The sequence below is a fragment of the Pristis pectinata genome, chromosome 24 (assembly GCF_009764475.1).
Source record: "Pristis pectinata isolate sPriPec2 chromosome 24, sPriPec2.1.pri, whole genome shotgun sequence".
NCBI lineage: Eukaryota > Metazoa > Chordata > Chondrichthyes > Rhinopristiformes > Pristidae > Pristis > Pristis pectinata.
This window is the reverse complement of record NC_067428.1, coordinates 5,026,158-5,043,723: the sequence shown is the minus strand read 5'-3', so window position 1 is coordinate 5,043,723 and position 17,566 is coordinate 5,026,158. Positions and strand designations below refer to the sequence as shown.

The window sequence follows — 17,566 nt, the reverse complement described above, 5'->3', positions numbered from 1 at the left end:
GACCTAATGAACCAAAATAACCCATGGTTAGCACTTAGCATTAACCAAAATGTCCAGTAATTATTTCTGGTTTGTATTGAGTTAGACAACCAAAAACAAGATTAACTGGGCACTACCATTGGCTTCCACAGCTTCGGGTAGAAAATTAAACAAAACCATCTTGGTTCCTCACACCTCTAGCTTGTAACCAGTGATTCTCATAGGAAAGTGCGCAGTGGATTAGATATGGCCATTGTCATCCAAGGTCAAATGAAAGAAAGGAAAAAGGGAGAATGGGAGCAGAGAAAGAGAACAAACTCACATTAAATAGAAGCCTATGACTTAGGCATTAGATAAAAGACTGCAAGGTGGGTGGGAAAAGATGAACAAAAACCACAGTACAAAATCAAGTTACCAAGGGTACATGCTATTAAGCTGCAATCAAGAATTCCAAAATTACTCAATGATCTCAACTGACAATTAATTGCCTGTAGGAAAATACTTCTGCAAAACCAAACAGGAATTGTGCATCAAGTCACGCTATGCTCTTTACAAGCCGAGGCATAAAACAACAGCACTGATATACTTACAGAATGTAAGTGATAACGCCAATGCTCCTGCAGCAAAAGAAAAGGATATTGGTTAGCTTTGGAATACTCTGCATAAATCTCAATACACGTAGAATCAGCAATAGGTTGAGTGATATGCTGGGTTACTTTAAGAAAAATCAAAGCAAACCAGCTTGTGTACTGTACAGATAACATCAAAAAGGTGACAGTATCAATTTAGCAGAGCAACAAAATGAGACAAGAGGGTTAATTTAATGCGAGAAACGATGCTTAAATTGTGGCAAAGATGTTAAACAATTTTTCACTATAAAGTTGACCAGGGTTTGTCAACCTATTTCTGAAATTCTTATGCCCATTAGTTTGAAAATATAGATTACAACAGTGCAATGCAGAACATCTTCAGAAGTGCTCTCATTCTTGTAAACTATTGAAGGATGGCACATTTGAAACCCAAGGACCTGAGTTGACCCAGTATTGTCTCAGAGCTGGATACCCTGCTGAGACACTACTTCCAACAATGATTAGTTGCAACAGCCAGTATCCATGGATCTGTATTATAGCAAAGATTGATCCCTTCAGGAAAGGAAATACAGAAGGGCAGTAAAGGATACGCCTATTTTTAAATTAAAAAAAATAAAGTTTCATTACTAGCATGGGATGAACTTACCACATGTCTGCTTCTAAAGCCAAAGGTTCATAATTGACTATTTCAGGAGCTAAAAGAAAGAAAGAAAGGACGCTCAATAAGCTGTTACTTAAAGAAACTGTGCTGCAATGGCAGGAAGGGGAGCAAGGAGGAACAAATAGTGAAAATTGTACAGTTGATAACCACAAAACAATGTTCTCTCAAAAACGCACATTAGTATGGTCATCGAACTTGGACTGATGAAGAGTTTTGTTTTTCATTCCTCCCTATAAAAAGCAAAGAATATTTCAGACATCAAACTGGGATGTCTCAAATTTAGTTAATGGGCAATTACATCATGAACACTTAAAACTGATTTGTAGATAAAGGCAGGAATTCAATTGAATTAATAGGGGAAAAACAATAAAAGTCAACTGCACTCTTGATCTGATTAAAAGTCAAAAACAGATTTGGATAAAACCAACGTTCAAAGACTACAAGTCAAACCTGCTCACATACATTGAACCAGATATTCCTTCTCAAAAAAAAAGTGTGCAATTGAAAACGGGCTTATCCCAAAGATCAAAACCTCACCCATTTCCAGGCCTTTAAGCACCTGGCAGGGAATTCAGCTTTCCGCCAGGACTTGTGTTAGCTCTCGAAACATTCCTGATTCAAGACTCTCCTTAAAAGGTCAACAATAGTTTATTGCCCAGTATTCATCTCCCACTGGTCTGAAAAATAAGTTGTTCTTTATTCACAGAACTAGCATTTACTAACACTGCTTCACATTAAACTGTGCTACTCAAGGGCCACAGTAAAAACTGTACTTGACAGGCTGTTCCACAGGATTCTGCAGCCTCACTGCTTACTCAGTATATTGACTAGTTAACAAAACCTTCCTTGCATCTTCAGTAACTCTCCTGCTCTCATTTGAATAGCTAAAAATCTCAAACCACCAATAAGTATACTGACCAACAAACTCAGGGGTTCCAAAGATGTTTTTAAATTCATTGCCATCCTCAATTTTATGTGCAATACCAAAATCGATCAGCTTGATGCGGGGATTGGGAACGTTTTTGTCCAGAAGCATAATATTCTCAGGCTGGAAAAGATGTTAAAAACAGTTAAGATAAAAGAAATTGTACATACAGTACAAAACCTTGAAAGCAAATTTTTACTTGATAATGCAAGTTGGGACCAGTTCTAATGTGATACAAGGTTAATAAATACATTACAATGACATTTTCCTTTCATCTATCTGAAACCCTGATTCTTCAAGTAATTTCAAAACCTTAAAAGATGAGTCTTAATATACAGTTTCACCAAAACAATGATGCACAGCCAGCTTTAAGGCAGGAATTAAGTTGGCAGCTAATCACAGTTTTCAAAACCTCCCGATGGTTTTAAACAGGCAATATGTCCTTTGCCAGGATTTAACATATGGCTTGCTCTCCTCCAATCTCATTCATTACCAACTTCTCGTGTTCACTTACCCCCATTTTCAATGCACACAAGTACAAAACCATAACAAATTTACTGCTGACAATGATTATGGTACCATTTTCTTGGGTAATCCTATTGTAGAAAGGACGATGTTAACATCACTTCCACTACAGCAGAGAAGGCAGTGGATTTAATGGTGCTTTTACAATTATGAAATTTTGATCTTGAATGGAGAAATACCATCTCATTAATGAGTCAATGATACAAACAAATAGTAGTAGGCCACAGCCCCTTAGGCTGCAAGACTATAAGTGATCAATCTTTGGTCTCAGCTCTAATTTCCTGCCTGACCCTTATACCTTCAATTCTCCAGTTTTCCCAAAAGATCTTTCTCAACACTAAATGCATTTAATGGGGTCCAGAGCTCGATAGAGTACTGAATTCCATAGATTCAGTCCCAAGAAATTCCTTCCAATAGGTTCTAATTCATCGTTGAGGGTAGCCACAAGGGGGCCTGTAGACTACTCCACTTTCCTCACCTCCAACCCCAGATCCTTTCCCATTCCTGACCTAATGTCATCTTTATTTTCATAGCTCCCCTCCCAAACACACCCTCTCCTCCCGCCCCCCCCCAATCAACACTTTCCCATTCTACCTCTTTCCAAAATGTCAAGCGGCATAAAGTATTCATTTTGGAGCTTTGGATCATCTTCCAACCATTTTTGGAATGCTGTTAGACTGAACCCATTTATCTATACTTGTGCATCCAATTCAAATATTGTGTTCAGTTAGAAGCTTAATTTTCCCCTCCAACCTCGACTGTCACAGCACTATCATTGTGTTCACAGCATCTTCTGCTTATTGTTAGTTATATTGCGACGGCCATTATCTTTCCTTGCTAAATTTCAATACTTCCCTCAAGCTGAAATGGCACCACCCAACCCACCCAATTATTTTGTATTAAAATCTAAAGTCTTAACTTTTCCAACTTGCCAGCGCATTCAGCGCAGCCCGATCAGAAACAGGTGACAGCCACGAGGTCTCTCAAACCTGCTTTACCATTCAACAAGATAATGGCCAATCTTCTACCTCAACCCCATGTTCCTCGATTCCAGTTTTGAATGCAAGCTATGATGAAACCTCCACAGCACTACAGGGTAGAGAATCTTAAAGATCTACCACCCCCCATTTCTCTCGTCCAACACCTACGGCTTATCCCATATTGAAAGTAGTTCTACAGTCGTCAGCCAGGGGAAAACATCCCCCCACTTGAACCCTCCAGTAATCTATGTTCTCTGGAGTTCAGAGGAATGAAAAGTGACCTTGCCAAGACAGAGGACTAACGTATTCATTCTCTCCTCTTATAGCACACTTGCCAACCCAGGAACTAGTCTGGTGAATCTTCACTGCATTCCCTGCTAGAAAGTATCTGCTTAGGAAAGGAGACTAAAAATTGTACACTGAACTCAAGTTATGGTCCAAGGCATTACAATTATTATTATAATGTCTTCAGTATGTTACAAAGACTCCTGCAAGTTTCTACAAGTGTGCAGTGGAGAGCATTCTGACTGGTTGCATCACTGCCTGGTATGGAGGCTCCAAAGCACAGGATTGTGAGAGGCTGCAGAAGGTTGTAGACTCAGCCAGCTCCATCATGGGCACATCCCTCCCAGTCATCAAGGTCATCTTCAAGAGGCAGTGCCTTAAAGGGACAGCAGCCATCACCAAGGACCCTCACCATCTGGGACATGCCCTCTTCACATTCACAGGGAGGTGGTATAGGAGTCTGAAGTCCCATACACAACATTTTAGGAACAGCTTCTTCCCCTCTGCCATCAGATTTCTGAACGGTTCATGAACATTACCTCATTATTCCTCTTTTGCACTTTTTTTTGTAACTGATAGTAATTTTTATGTCTTGCATTGTACTGCTCCCACAAATCAAATTTCATGACATATGTCAGTGATAATAAACCTGATCCTGATAACTCAACCCCTTGCAATAAAGGTCAACATACAATCTTTCCTTGACTGAACCGTATTCTTTCCCCTGACTACCCCTACCACATTCCTTTCTACTCCTCACTTGAATTGTTTTCCGTACATTGATGCCTTAATCAGTTCTTGCATCCTACAGGAAGCAGGTAGCTAATACCTGTTGAACCAGCTCATAGGCTTGAATTGCAGCATTCAGGATCCTTACACCTGCCCTACAGCCATATCCACCTGCCCATGACAACAGCCCAAATCAAGGCTGCTACTGGCATCCTGGATCACAATGTTCAGCCCTTACCCTGATGCACCGTATGCCTACAATTCAGATCTAGTTCACAATCCTGAGCTTCAGTTTCTCACAATACAAATAAGATTCAGCAAATCTTATATACTGCAGCTACGGGGTGGGGGTGGTGGTGTGGAGAAAGCCAGATTTTAATTCTAAAAAAAATCTGATAAGTGGGAGGCATTTAAAAGCAAGGTAGTAAGAGTTTGGACTTAAGAGGTTAGGCTGGAGATTTAAGGAAGGGATATGCTGATATTTGAGTGTATCTGTATCAGGACAAAATGCCAGAAATATTGAAGCACATTAGGATGGATAAATGCAGAGGTAACCAAGGAGATTGATGAAGGTAGGGCAGTAGATGTTGGTCTACATGATCTTGAATAAGGCTTATGACAAGGTCCCAGGTGGTAGGTTGGTCCAGAAGGTTAAGGCACAAGGAATCAGAGGCACGTCGGTGAACTGGATCAAAATTGGCTGGGTGAGAGGAGGCAGAGGGTAGTGGCAGATGGGTGCTTCTCTGACTGGATATCTGTAACCAGAGGTATGCTGCAAGGATTAGTGCTCAGACCTACTTGGATGAGGATGTACTGTGCATGATTAGCAAGTCTGCAGACAACAAAAAAATTGGAGGAGTCATATAGAGAAAGTTGTTTAAAAGAATCAGCAGGACATAGATCAGCTGGAAAGTTGGGCAAAGCAATGGCAAATGGAATTTAATCCAGACAAGTGTGAGGTAATGCACTTTGGAATGTCAAATTCTGGTAGGACAAAGTGGCAGGGACCTTAGGAGCATTGGATGCACAGAAAGAATTTGGGGTGAAAGTCCACAGCTCAAAGTGGAGACACAGGTGGATAGGGTAGTGACAAGGGCATCAAATACAAGAGTTAGAATGTCACGTTGCAGTTGTACAAAACATTGGTTAGACCGCACTTAGAGTATTAGGTCTACTTCCGATTGTCACGTACAGGAAGGATGTAGTAGCAACAGTGCGCAGGAAGAGATTCACCAGGATGTTGCCTGGAATGGAGGGCTGCAGTTATAAGATACAATTGGATAGGTTGGGTTTATTCTCACTGGAATGTAGGAGGCTGAGAGGTGGTAACCTTAGGAGGTTTATAAAATTATGGAGGGGCATAAATACAACAGATGGTCGCACTCTTTTTCCCCAGGGGAGGGAAGTCTGGAACTAGAGGACAGGTTTAAAGTGAAGAGGAGAGACTTGAGGGATTGGTTTTTCCAGAGCAGTAAATAGTTGGAGTGAGTCGCTAAGTAGTGGAGGCAGATGCTATTACAATGTTTAAAAGGCATTGGACAGGTACTTGGACAGAAGAGTAGAGAGATACAGGCATCTTGGTTGGCATGGATGAGGTAGGCCACAAGGACCTATTTCTGTGATTCTATGGATAAATTATTGATGGACAGTATAAATTAGCATTTAAGAGGCACCGGTTAACGAAAGACAATGTGCACTTAAGGAATGTCTGGACTGAGTTTATGGGATGTTAGCTTTCATAAGTCATGGGATCAAGTTTAAGAGCCGCGAGGTAATGATGTAGCTCTACAAAACTCTGGTTAGACCACACTTGGAGTACTGTGCCCAGTTCTGGTCACCTCATTACAGGAAGGGTGTGGAAGCGTATCAAAGGGTGCAGAGGAGATCTACCAGGATGCTGCCTGGTTTGGAGAGTATGCATTATGAGGAGAGACTAAGGGAGCTAGGGCTTTACTCTTTTGAGAGGAGGAGGATGAGGGGAGATATGATAGAGGTGTACAAAATATTAAGAGGAATAGAGTAGACAGCCAGCACCTCTTTCCCAGGGCACCAATGCTCAATACAAGAGGGCATGGCTTTAAAGTAATGGGTGGGAAGTTCAAGGGAGATAGAGGGAGGTATTACACCCAGAGAGTGGTTGGTGCATGGAATGCACTGCCTGGGGTGGTGATGGAGGCAGATACATTGGTCAAGTTCAAGAGATTGTTAGATAAGCATATGGAGGAATTTAAAATAGGGGGATATGTGGGAGGAAGGGGTTAGATAGTCTTAGGTGTGGTTTAAAGGTCGGCACAACATGGTGGGCCAAAGGGCCTGTATTGTGCTGTATGGTTCTATGGTAATGCATTTGATGTAGCCCATGTGGATTTTTGAAAGGTGTTTGAGAAGATCTTACATGGAAGATTGATCAGGAAATTATTCAGATCTACGGGAAAAGCAGCAAGTTGGATTAAAAATGATATCAATGAGAAAAAGGACAGTCCTGGTGACCCACAGCTTCCATGGGGCTCAGCATTAGTACTCAAGCTTGAGATATTGGTGAGATTTAATCATAGTAGGCACATTAGGAAGTTTGCCAAAGATACCAAAGTTGGCAGTGATCGATACAGGAAGGTATCAATGAGCTAGTTTGGTGGGCACAAAAATGGTAATTTTTGAAAGGCTGTTAAAATAGTCACCTGATAAGCAATAGGTAGAGCACTGTGCAAAGTTCTGGTCTTAACATAATAGAAGAGATGTGATAGCACAGGAGTTAGTGCAGAAAGGTCTTACAAGAATATTGACAGGGCTGGAGAATTAAACTTAGAAGGGCAACCGACCTGGGTAATTCTCTTTTGAACAGGGGGTGGGGCCGTGTGTGGGGGTGAAATGGGAAAGAGATTGAATTGAGCTGTAAGAAGAAGGACTTCCCTTCAGCAGAGAGGTCAATAACCATGAGACAGGATTAGAGGAATTTTAAGTTTATTGGAAATCCAGAACTCACTGACTGGAAGGGTGGAGACAAACCTTTATCATTTTTAAAATTTATCTGGATAAGTACTTAAAGACCCATAGCCTTGCAGGCTATAGAGCAGCAAAATGGGAAGGAGTAGCCCAAATAGTGAATTTTTATCCTGTAACTTAATGGAATCCTTCTGTGCCATTAATTATATCACACTTCTATACTTGCACAGTTATATTATCCTCAAAACGTCTACCAAGATACCATACTTGACCCAGTAGTGAACCACAAGGGAAAGATTGCAATCCACTGAACTACATGCATTCCTCCAGAAGATAGTAGAGCCTTTAATCATTTTCAGCAAAAGCTGTCCATTGCCCACAGTACTCTAGCTTACACAGCAAAGTGGTATAGCACCCAGAATGGTGGCTTCCAGGTGCCACCTAAAGATGAACTTCCACAAGAGAGGAAATCTAATACAGTAGTCAAAGGTTTACATACAAGGTGTACAAATAGACATCTCTCAGTGGCATTGGATAGGTTGAAATATCCATAGGACACTTAGAAAGCTTGCCTGGACAATTTATGTTCACCTGAGCTGGTGAAGACCAGTTTTGTGCATTGGTTGTATGGTGGGCAGTAAAGTAGGTTTAAGGTGATAACAGGATATTGATCGACTGGGAAAGTGGGGAGAGGAATTGGCAGATTGAATACAACTCAAGTGTGAAATGATGCACTGAGTAGTTAAACCAGGCCAGGACACAACTGGCAGCACCCTGGGGAGTGTTGTTGAATGGAGAGACTTGGGCATAGAATACATAATTCCCCCAAAAGTGGTGACACAGGTAGACAAGATGGTGGTAGCGTATGGCATGCTTGCCTTCATCAGCTGAGACAATGAGTACAAAAGCTGGAATGCCATGTTACAGTTGTACAAGATGTTGGTTCAACCACACTTGGAATATCGTGTGCAGTTCTGGTCACCACACTATAGGAAGGAGGCAATTATGCTAGAAGGTGCAGAAGAGATTCACAAGAATGTTGTGCAGACTGGAGAGCTTGGAGTTAAATCTACATCCAGTTCTAATTATATAGTTTATAAGCCAATAGAAAATACCTATTGGAACTGCTTCTTTAAGATATCTAATCGAATTTGCTCATCTCATTTACCTGCGATGGCTGATTGCTACTGCTTTCTAACAATAACAGAGTCCAAAAAGAAGAGTTCAGAGGATTAGAGAGTGACAGGAAACTGCTGACAGGTTGCACAGAATGGCCAGTTCCATATTTGAAAATTTTAGGAAAGATTCCTTGATAAAAATTAATCTGCAGATGATTTTTCAAAAATAGAATGTTTAGAATAGACATCCACAGGCACCACCAATATTATAATGTGGGACAAACCAAAATGGAACAGAAGATGTGGTTCAAAAGTAAAATACCACAGATGCTGAAACTCTGAAAACAGAAAATATTCCAAATTCATATCAGGTTAGGCAGCACCTGTAGAGAGACAGACAAGTAATATTTCCAGTTAATGAGTTTTCCTCCAAAATAGGAAAAATTAGAAATGAATCAAGTTGCAGAAAAAGGAGAGCAGGGGGAGTAAAGGGAAACACAAAGGGCGTAGACCAAACAAGATTGAATGACTGTGACAACTGAAGTAGGCAGATAAGGCAGTGAATACCCAGAGTTTGAGTGAATAAGAGGAACTGAATGAAATTAAATGAGAGAACAATGCAACTGGAAAGGAGATACTGGATTGGTTGATTATGTGAAATACGCTGCCCTGAAGGCTGTAGTGTGCCGAGTCAAATCGGGATCCTTGAGTTTGCTTTGAGCTGCGATGGAAGACAACATCTGAATGGGGTGGTGAATTCACGAGACAGGCAACTGAAAGATCAGGATCACCCTTGTAGAAGTGCTCAACTGAGAAGCAAGGTTGCACTTTAAAAGCCAAATGACTATCACTAAATCATTTACATAGAACTCACATCTTTCAGCGTCACAGAGCCACGGAAACTGTACCTTTAGATCAAAATGAGCAATCTTCTTCGAGTGTAGGTAGTGCACGCCATCCAAAATCTGTTTAAGAAATTCAGTTGCCTCCTCCTCAGTCAATGATTCTTTCTCAGCCAGGAAATCAAAAAGCTCCCCTCCCGACACCAGCTCAAGGATGAGAATGACATCCGTCTTGTTCTCAAATATATCATGCAGAGTGATGATGTTTGGGTGCTGGATTTCCCTCAAAATGTTCACTTCCCGCTCGATTTCCTCAAGGCTCACCCCTCGGCGACTGGAAGACAGGCGGCGCTTCTTGATGAACTTGGCCGCGTACTCAATATTGGTGCTTTTCTCACGGCATTTCTTCACAATGGCAAACTGACCACTAAAGGAACAAAGAGTGGTGGTGATTAAGCTGCAAAGGATAGAGTATCATAATATTTGACTAAGGGAAAAACTAAAAATACAACAGGCATATCAGCATCTGCAACAGAAGTGGGCGAGTTTTCCCCAAGCAAAGGTTGCAGAATTTGCAACTAGAATTCCCATTTGTCAAAATGCTGTTAATTTTAGGCCAAAATTTCAAAAGTAGAGTTTGTTTGGACAGATGGAAGCTTAAGACTGGCACAGGGAGAAGGTGCAAACTCCACAAAGACAGTACCCTAGGTGAGGCTTGAACCTGGGTCTCTGGCACCGAGAGAGCAGCTCTACTAGGGGGTAGCGACATGGTAAGGGGTATTTGCACTTACGACTTGTATTTGGAGGAAGAATTTGAGAGTCAGGTGTTGAGTTACACAAGCAGAATACACAGCATTTAGTTTACTCATCAGTAACATCCACACTCCAGAAATAAGACCAACATTTATTGCCCATTCCTAATTATCCTCCAGTAGCTGGTAGAGCTGCCTTAAACCGCTGCAATCCTTCTGGTGAAAATAACCTACATTGTAGGTAGGGCATTTCACAGCTTGGACCCAGCAACAATGCAGGGACTGATATTTCCAAGCCACAAGTGCTACTTGGAGGAAAACCTGCAGGTGGTGATGATTTTATTTGGCCAGAACAGTTCCACTAAATGCCCCACTTAAATGATATTGCAGATCCCACATCATCTTATCAGTGACATTGGGCCAGATCATATGCTCCAGCATCTCTGGGGTTACCTCTCCATTAACATTTGCAAATTAGCAATTAACAGAAAGTAAATACAAAACTTTAGTTCTCTCCAGTCTACAATTCAGCCACAATTCTTTTTGAAGCTCATCCTGCAATTTAAGTAGGACCATATTGTTGATTCATTTCAGAAGACAGCACAGGGTCATCACAGTCCTATATGTCTGGAGTCACATGGACCAAGTATGGACAGTGGATTTCTTTCCTAGAAGAAATATTAATGAACTCGAAGGGACTTAATGTGGTGCTTTCATGGTTACCTTTCCTGATACCAGCCTTCTAAACCCAGATTAGCTAGATTAAAATTCTCCATCCGTTGTGGTGAGATGTGAACTTGAGTTTCTGAAGCATTTGTCCAGACTACTTTGCCTCTCCACCTGGGAATTTTTGGAATTTTTCAAAAATTCTTTGAAAGGGAAAAACAGATGGCCTTTCACAGCAATTCACCCAGGAAGAGAAGAGAAACAAAATTCCATAACTTAGTCAACTAAACACGAAAACTGAAAAATCAGGAACACTTTCACATCTGTACCATCTTAGTCATTAAGAATTTTTATACTTTCATCTACATTCCAGCTAAACATTGATTTGAGTTCTTAATGTTGAAGTGACTCAATGTACTTTATCACTGCATGAAAGCCATTAATACATCTTGCCACGTGGGGAAGCTAAATCAGTCTTTGTTGAAAATATTGGTCGCCCACCAGAACAGTGGCTTCAAAGCAATACTTAGGTAGGCCACAGGACATTAGAAAATGGGTTGCCACAATTAATTTTACTCATGGCTCCACTATGCACAGAAGAGAGTGGCTGCCTGCTGTGTAATATCTTAGCTGCTGCTCTAATCACACTGTTCACACAGCTCTACTTTCTGATTTAAAAACCCATCAGTGCATGCAAGCATCATACATTCAACAGAAGCAGTTTGAAGGCTGGTTCCCATTTACTTCAATGGGTTGATCACACCTACAATTAGATTTAGTTAGCTAATTATTCATTGTGGGTGAAAAATTTGATTAAAAGAGGATCACTCAAGTTTGAAAACCAGTGCACTAGAACACCCAAACAGACAAGATAAAAACAAAAAATTGAGGCAACATTTGTGGAGACAGAGAGAAAGAGTTAATGCTTCCAGCTGAAGACCTTTCACCTTTCTGAAAAAGGTCATCAACCTGAGACTAACTTATCTATAGATGCTGTCTGACCTGCTGAATGTTTCCAGCATTTTGTTTTAATTTTAGATTTCAAGCACCTGTCACCTTCAGCTCTTCTAATAGATAGGATCCAATTTTAATGTCCTGTGATAACTAGGGAAAATTGCACCCTTTTGCATTCTCCAATGAAAACAGAAGCCTCCACATTATAGGCTTTCCTATGCAAGGACGTATTGTACAAAAATCAAACTATTTTCCTGCACACCCAACTCCCCTCCATCTCCCATCCCCAATGCAGGCTCCCATCCACTCTTCAACACCAGGCTGCACTGTACAACTTTGTTAAACAACAAAATGGAACAAGCCACACAGTAACTTGAGAAAGCTTCACTATTCAACAAAATCATAGGTGATCCTGCACCTCATCATCTTCCTGCCAATCTCCACGTGTCCAAAGCTCCATCAATCTCAACCTTGAATATACTGAATGACTGAGCATCCAGAGCCTAAGGCAGAAAGTCAAATAATTTACAACATTCCACAAAAAGACAAGCTATTGACTGATATCAAACTTTACAGCAAACCCAACTACAATAATAAGCACTTTAAGTGGAGAGAGGAAAAAAATCACCCCTATTCTTTGGGAGCAGGAATTCCTCAGCAGTTCATTTACAAAGACAAGGCAAACTGACATTCCAAAAGCTGATGAAAATGTTAATAATGAAATCAAAACTGCAAGTTAGACCAGTAGCACACAGTGTGACCTTCCATTCAATTACCTTTCAAAATCCAAATCAAAAACCATGCAGCTCAAAGGAAAATGAGAGAAAAAGAACAAAAACCAAGTGTTTTCCTGCTCAAATTCCAAAAGTTGCCAAGAGTTGCAAACAACTGTCGCTCAGCATCTCCACATTGGCTTATTAATATGTCAATCCACAAAGGCAAACAAAATATGGTAAATTCTAATTTAAGGCAAAGTTTAATGTTTTGGTCTTCCAGAAAATATCCACCTCATGCAAAGGTCCCTAGATAGAGGTCTATAATGTAAATAAAGTATGAGCAAATACATACAATAGAGAACACATCCTTATAAAGGCAAAGGTCTGCAGTTTAGTCTAAATGATAATGACTCACTGACTAAGAATGACTCAAACACTTAATCTTAAGTCAGTTTGCATGGGAGATGCTTTAGTTGGGTATGGTTGCCCTTGAAGATTTAACTTCAATAACTTCTACTTTCAGACCTTCACAGGAGTGTTATCCAACTATATTTGATATCAAGCCACAGACTAGGACAGTTGATCAAAAACTTACATTAAAAACAAGGTAGGAAGTGAATTCTAAAGCCTTGAGAGTTGACTGCACCTCTGAAGCAGAATTAAACTTGGGAATGCTAAACCAGAAGTGATGAAGTACATATTATGGAAGCTGCACAGATTACCAAAGGTAAAAAGGTAAATGGTAGTGTGATTTGAAAATTAGGATAAGAATTTGTAAGCAGATTTTGCAAACAGGAGACAATGTGATCAGCAAACAGGGATTTTAGATAAATTTAATTTGTTTGAATGCAAACAGATAAATTTAGGATTATCTCAAGATTAGAGGGTAGAACAAGTGATGTCAATCAGATGTGCATTGAAATAACTAATTTAGGAATGATACGATTCATCCAAGGATCTTGGCAACAGACAAGCTGAGGCATGGGATAGAGGTGACCAATGTTAAAAAGGTAGAAATGCCAGAATGAGAGATTTTACTGGATGTTTGGAGTTTGGAGCTTTGTGCTACACAAAGGCTGTGATTAGTCGACTTCAGGCTCAGCCATCTGGGAGGGAGGGAGGGAAGTGATGTCTTTCTAATGTCTCTTCATCCAATACTGTGTTGGGCATATGGTCAAATTAAGTGATTAACCGCATTCAATTGTCTTGTCAAGAGCAGAGAGTCATCAGCTTACATGTGGAAATTGACTGTTTTCTGATTAAGTTGTCAAAAGGCCTGATATCAGAATTAGACTCAAACTCAAAACTACCAAAACTTACAGCTGAGGCCTTCAGGAGTTCTGAAACTACATAGTGTCCCAGGTATTCAAAATATTAATTCAGGTAATTTCTTCTAGAATACAATTCGATTAATACCCATTCCTAAAGGAACAGAAGGTCAGAATCATGAGGCAGAGGATGACAGGATGATAGTTCCAGCTTCCTACTGGGCAATCTGAAGCAAAAAAAGCCCCAAGTAAATGGACCAACAAGAGCATCGCCAAGACCAAGTAAATGATTCCCTAACATTGATCTCAAAAGTGGAATATCAATTCTTGGGGAAAGAGGCAAGAAGATTTCCATAACTAGGAAATTTAAAACTCAAAGCAGAGGCAATGCTACAGTGCAACCACACAACACCAATGATCTAATGAAACTTTTCAAATGAAGATCAATACCAGGGTTAATCAGTGAATAGACCTGGTAATTCAGTGATGTTTTTACTTTGGACAATAATCCTCATTAAAGGGGAAATCTGCTCCTCGCCCAGGAGTGCAAGTGACAAATATTATAAAACCAAAATATTGAGAACATTGAAAACCCCAAACAAAAATTGAAAATGCCATAAACACTCATGTCATATAGCACTTGATAGAGCTACGAGTTAATGATTCAGGTCATCAGGCTGAAGTATTACCCATTTCTTGCACCACAGATGCTGTTTGACCAAACAAAATATGTTTCTGACAGGAAAGAACTAGATTGAATAAAGATCAATGATTCACTCTTTGGACTCAATGGATTGGGCAAGAAAGTGACCACCAGATTAGTTTGAGGACTAAATATTGACCAGGAAACTTGAGTGCTTCTCGTATTGTGTTCTGGGAGCTTTTACACCCAGCTGAAAAGTCAGATGCAGCCTCAGTTCAATATCTTAGGATAATGGCCTTTAGCATTGTATTCAGGCATCAACTGAGAACGTGTGCTCAAGTCTCAATGGGAATTGAACCAAAACTATCTGCCTTGGAGGCAAGATTCCTACCGCTAAAGCAAACCTGAAATCTTGACAGTCAAGAAGTCATATCATTAATAACGATGTTGGAATTCAGAAGCAGCACACTACATGATTAGTGCTGCATACACATTTAACACAAGGGACCAAAGGCAGTCAATAATAAAACAGAAAACTTAATTTCACATTAACGACCATCCCATTGATATGCACTTACCTAGCTTAACTATCCCACATAGGAACCATTGTATTTTAAGCAGTGTACAAAAGGAACTGTGCCTTTAAGTCAGTCATTAAGTATTCACCTCTCCTGCATCATAAACTCAGAGCGGATCAATACTCTCAAGATACATTTGAGCTATTTTAAGACATGCAGTTAGGTGCATTAAAGACCAATTGGCATACAAATCTGAAGAGGGAAGAGGAGGAACACATGGAGACACAGGTCCTATCAATATCATCAATTGCACAATTTCTCTATGCGATTGATGATATCAATAGGACCTGTTTCTCCATGTGTTCTGAGCTTGTCTGACATTCAGTGGAAAAAAAAGTCATTTCAGGAAAATGCATCACAACTACAAAAGTCAAGGCCAAGAAGAAAGCAACAAAGCCACAGTCAACAGGCCATGATATCTCACCTCCCCAGCTCTTCACCCATCTCGTAGTACTTCTCTACATTATCTTGCTTGAAAACTGCCATTGTGCAGGTCAGACCCAATGTCATTATCCTCAAGGATTATCAGCTGGAGGTGATGTTTCCTGTGCAAAACCTTCACATTTCAAGAGTCTAGAACATAAAATTTAAAACAAAGGAAATTAAATATTCAGAGAAGTTCAAATATTATTTACAGGAAATTAAAGTCTCACTTTCAACTCAAACACAATTTCAGAAAATCTTGTTCTAAGAGACTGCGTGCCTAGGAAAAGCTCCATTGCCTTTCAAATCTGTGGACAGTAACTGTGGCATAGTTACAGCACGTCACACAAGAACTTTCCAGTGCCACACATGGTTACTTGTCCTCCATACATTCCCATACCAGTATAACGTCAAGAGCAAATGACTCCATTAAAAGCAGATTGCCTTCTTCATTAAAAGTCAAGGTCGTATGGCACAGAAACAGGCACTTTGGCCCATCGTAACTATGCCAACCACTGAGTACCCATCTATACTCATCCCATTAATCAACAGGTGGTCTGTGGCTTCTATGCCTTGGCAATTCAACTGCTTGCTTATTTAATTAAATCTCTGCCTACACCACCACACCACACCCCACCAGCAGTGCATTCCAGATTTTAACCACCCTCTGGAGAAAAAGAAAATCTTCCTCAGATCTCTGAACTTCCTGCACCCTTAAACCCGTGCCCTTTAGTTTCAGAAACCTCTATGGGAAAAGTTTTTTTTATTATGTACCCTATCTATTACCACCATTTGGTATGCCTCTATTGCAAACCCCAGGAAAACAAACCCAGTGTTCACAATACAATCAGGGACCATAAGACCTCATGCACAAATTTTTGTGCAAAGTGTCAAACGGAGTGTGTTAGAGCCCAAGCACCATGGGACTTGAATTTTTTTTTAATTCTACTAATCCCTGAAGTTTCTTCATAGGTGATTTGTATCTCAACTCCATTTACCCACTTGAGTTCTACATTTTCCAACTCAAAAGAACCTATTGGTTAGATAAAGTTTAACTAATTAACTGTCTTTTTTGTCAAAAAGTTCTTAACTTATCAGCCTAAAGAACCACTTCTCTCCTGAATTGCCTCCCCTAAGGAAAATTTTCCTTTCAATTTACAACAACCCTAAAAACTTCAGAGGGCAGAGGTATGATTTTTAATGAAGTCCAGAAAGTGCAGACCCATATTTATACAATTAAAACAGAAATTGCCATAAAAACAAATTGATAGAAATATTCAATAAATCATGCAGCATCTGAGGTGAGAACAGTTAACCTTTCACCAGACCTCGTACCAGACTTCTAGCATCTGCAGTCTTTTGTTTTTCAAATTCCCTAATACTTGGATACAGAGAAACAAATAACTCCAGTCAATGACATTTCATTTGAAGTAGAAGAGATTACAGATAGAACAGGTTTACACTATACTGAGACAGGGAAAGGACTAAAGGAAATTAAAACAAAAGACAGGCCTGTAAAGGTAGGAGGCACAATTAATGGACAAAAGGAGTGATAGTGAAAGGCAAAAGATGTGGCAGAAGGACAGTAAGAAACAAACAAGGCCCAGACAAAGCACGAATGGAGATAGCAAAATTACCAAAAAAGTCAATAACCTAAATTGAAGATTAGAGAGTAAGATGTCTAATCAAAAGTCACTACATGCAATTTGTCCTCAATATTTAATATTCTGGTTTACCTGGTCTGTGATGCTGGGGTCAACCTACCCTTACCGAAATGTGGTGCCCTGATTGAGGGCCACCACAACTGTAGGTGTTGGAAATCTAAAACAACAGATTACCGGAAACAATGGTCAGGCAGCATTTGTGGAGAATATTTCAGATATATGGCCATTCACAGTTGAAATATGCTCCCGCTAAGTTTTAGATGCAAAGAAAGATGGGAAAGAACAAATGATAGGGTGAAAGGCAGGGAGATTAAATAACTAAAGG

General features: G+C 40.1%; 1 protein-coding gene across 2 annotated transcripts in view; it reads right to left on the bottom strand.

Annotated features, from left to right (window-relative positions):
• Positions 1-17,566, bottom strand: part of dapk3 (death-associated protein kinase 3) — a 32,476-nt gene that overhangs the window by 10,421 nt on the left and 4,489 nt on the right. For both annotated transcript variants that reach the window (XM_052037873.1, XM_052037874.1), the window contains exons 2-6: positions 15,579-15,727; positions 9,644-10,004; positions 2,149-2,278; positions 1,216-1,264; positions 570-596 (exon numbers count right to left, since the gene is read on the bottom strand). In XM_052037873.1, the coding sequence (XP_051893833.1) occupies positions 570-596; positions 1,216-1,264; positions 2,149-2,278; positions 9,644-10,004; positions 15,579-15,664 (653 nt within the window). In that variant the 5' untranslated portion in view covers positions 15,665-15,727. The remainder of the gene's footprint in view (positions 1-569; positions 597-1,215; positions 1,265-2,148; positions 2,279-9,643; positions 10,005-15,578; positions 15,728-17,566) is intronic.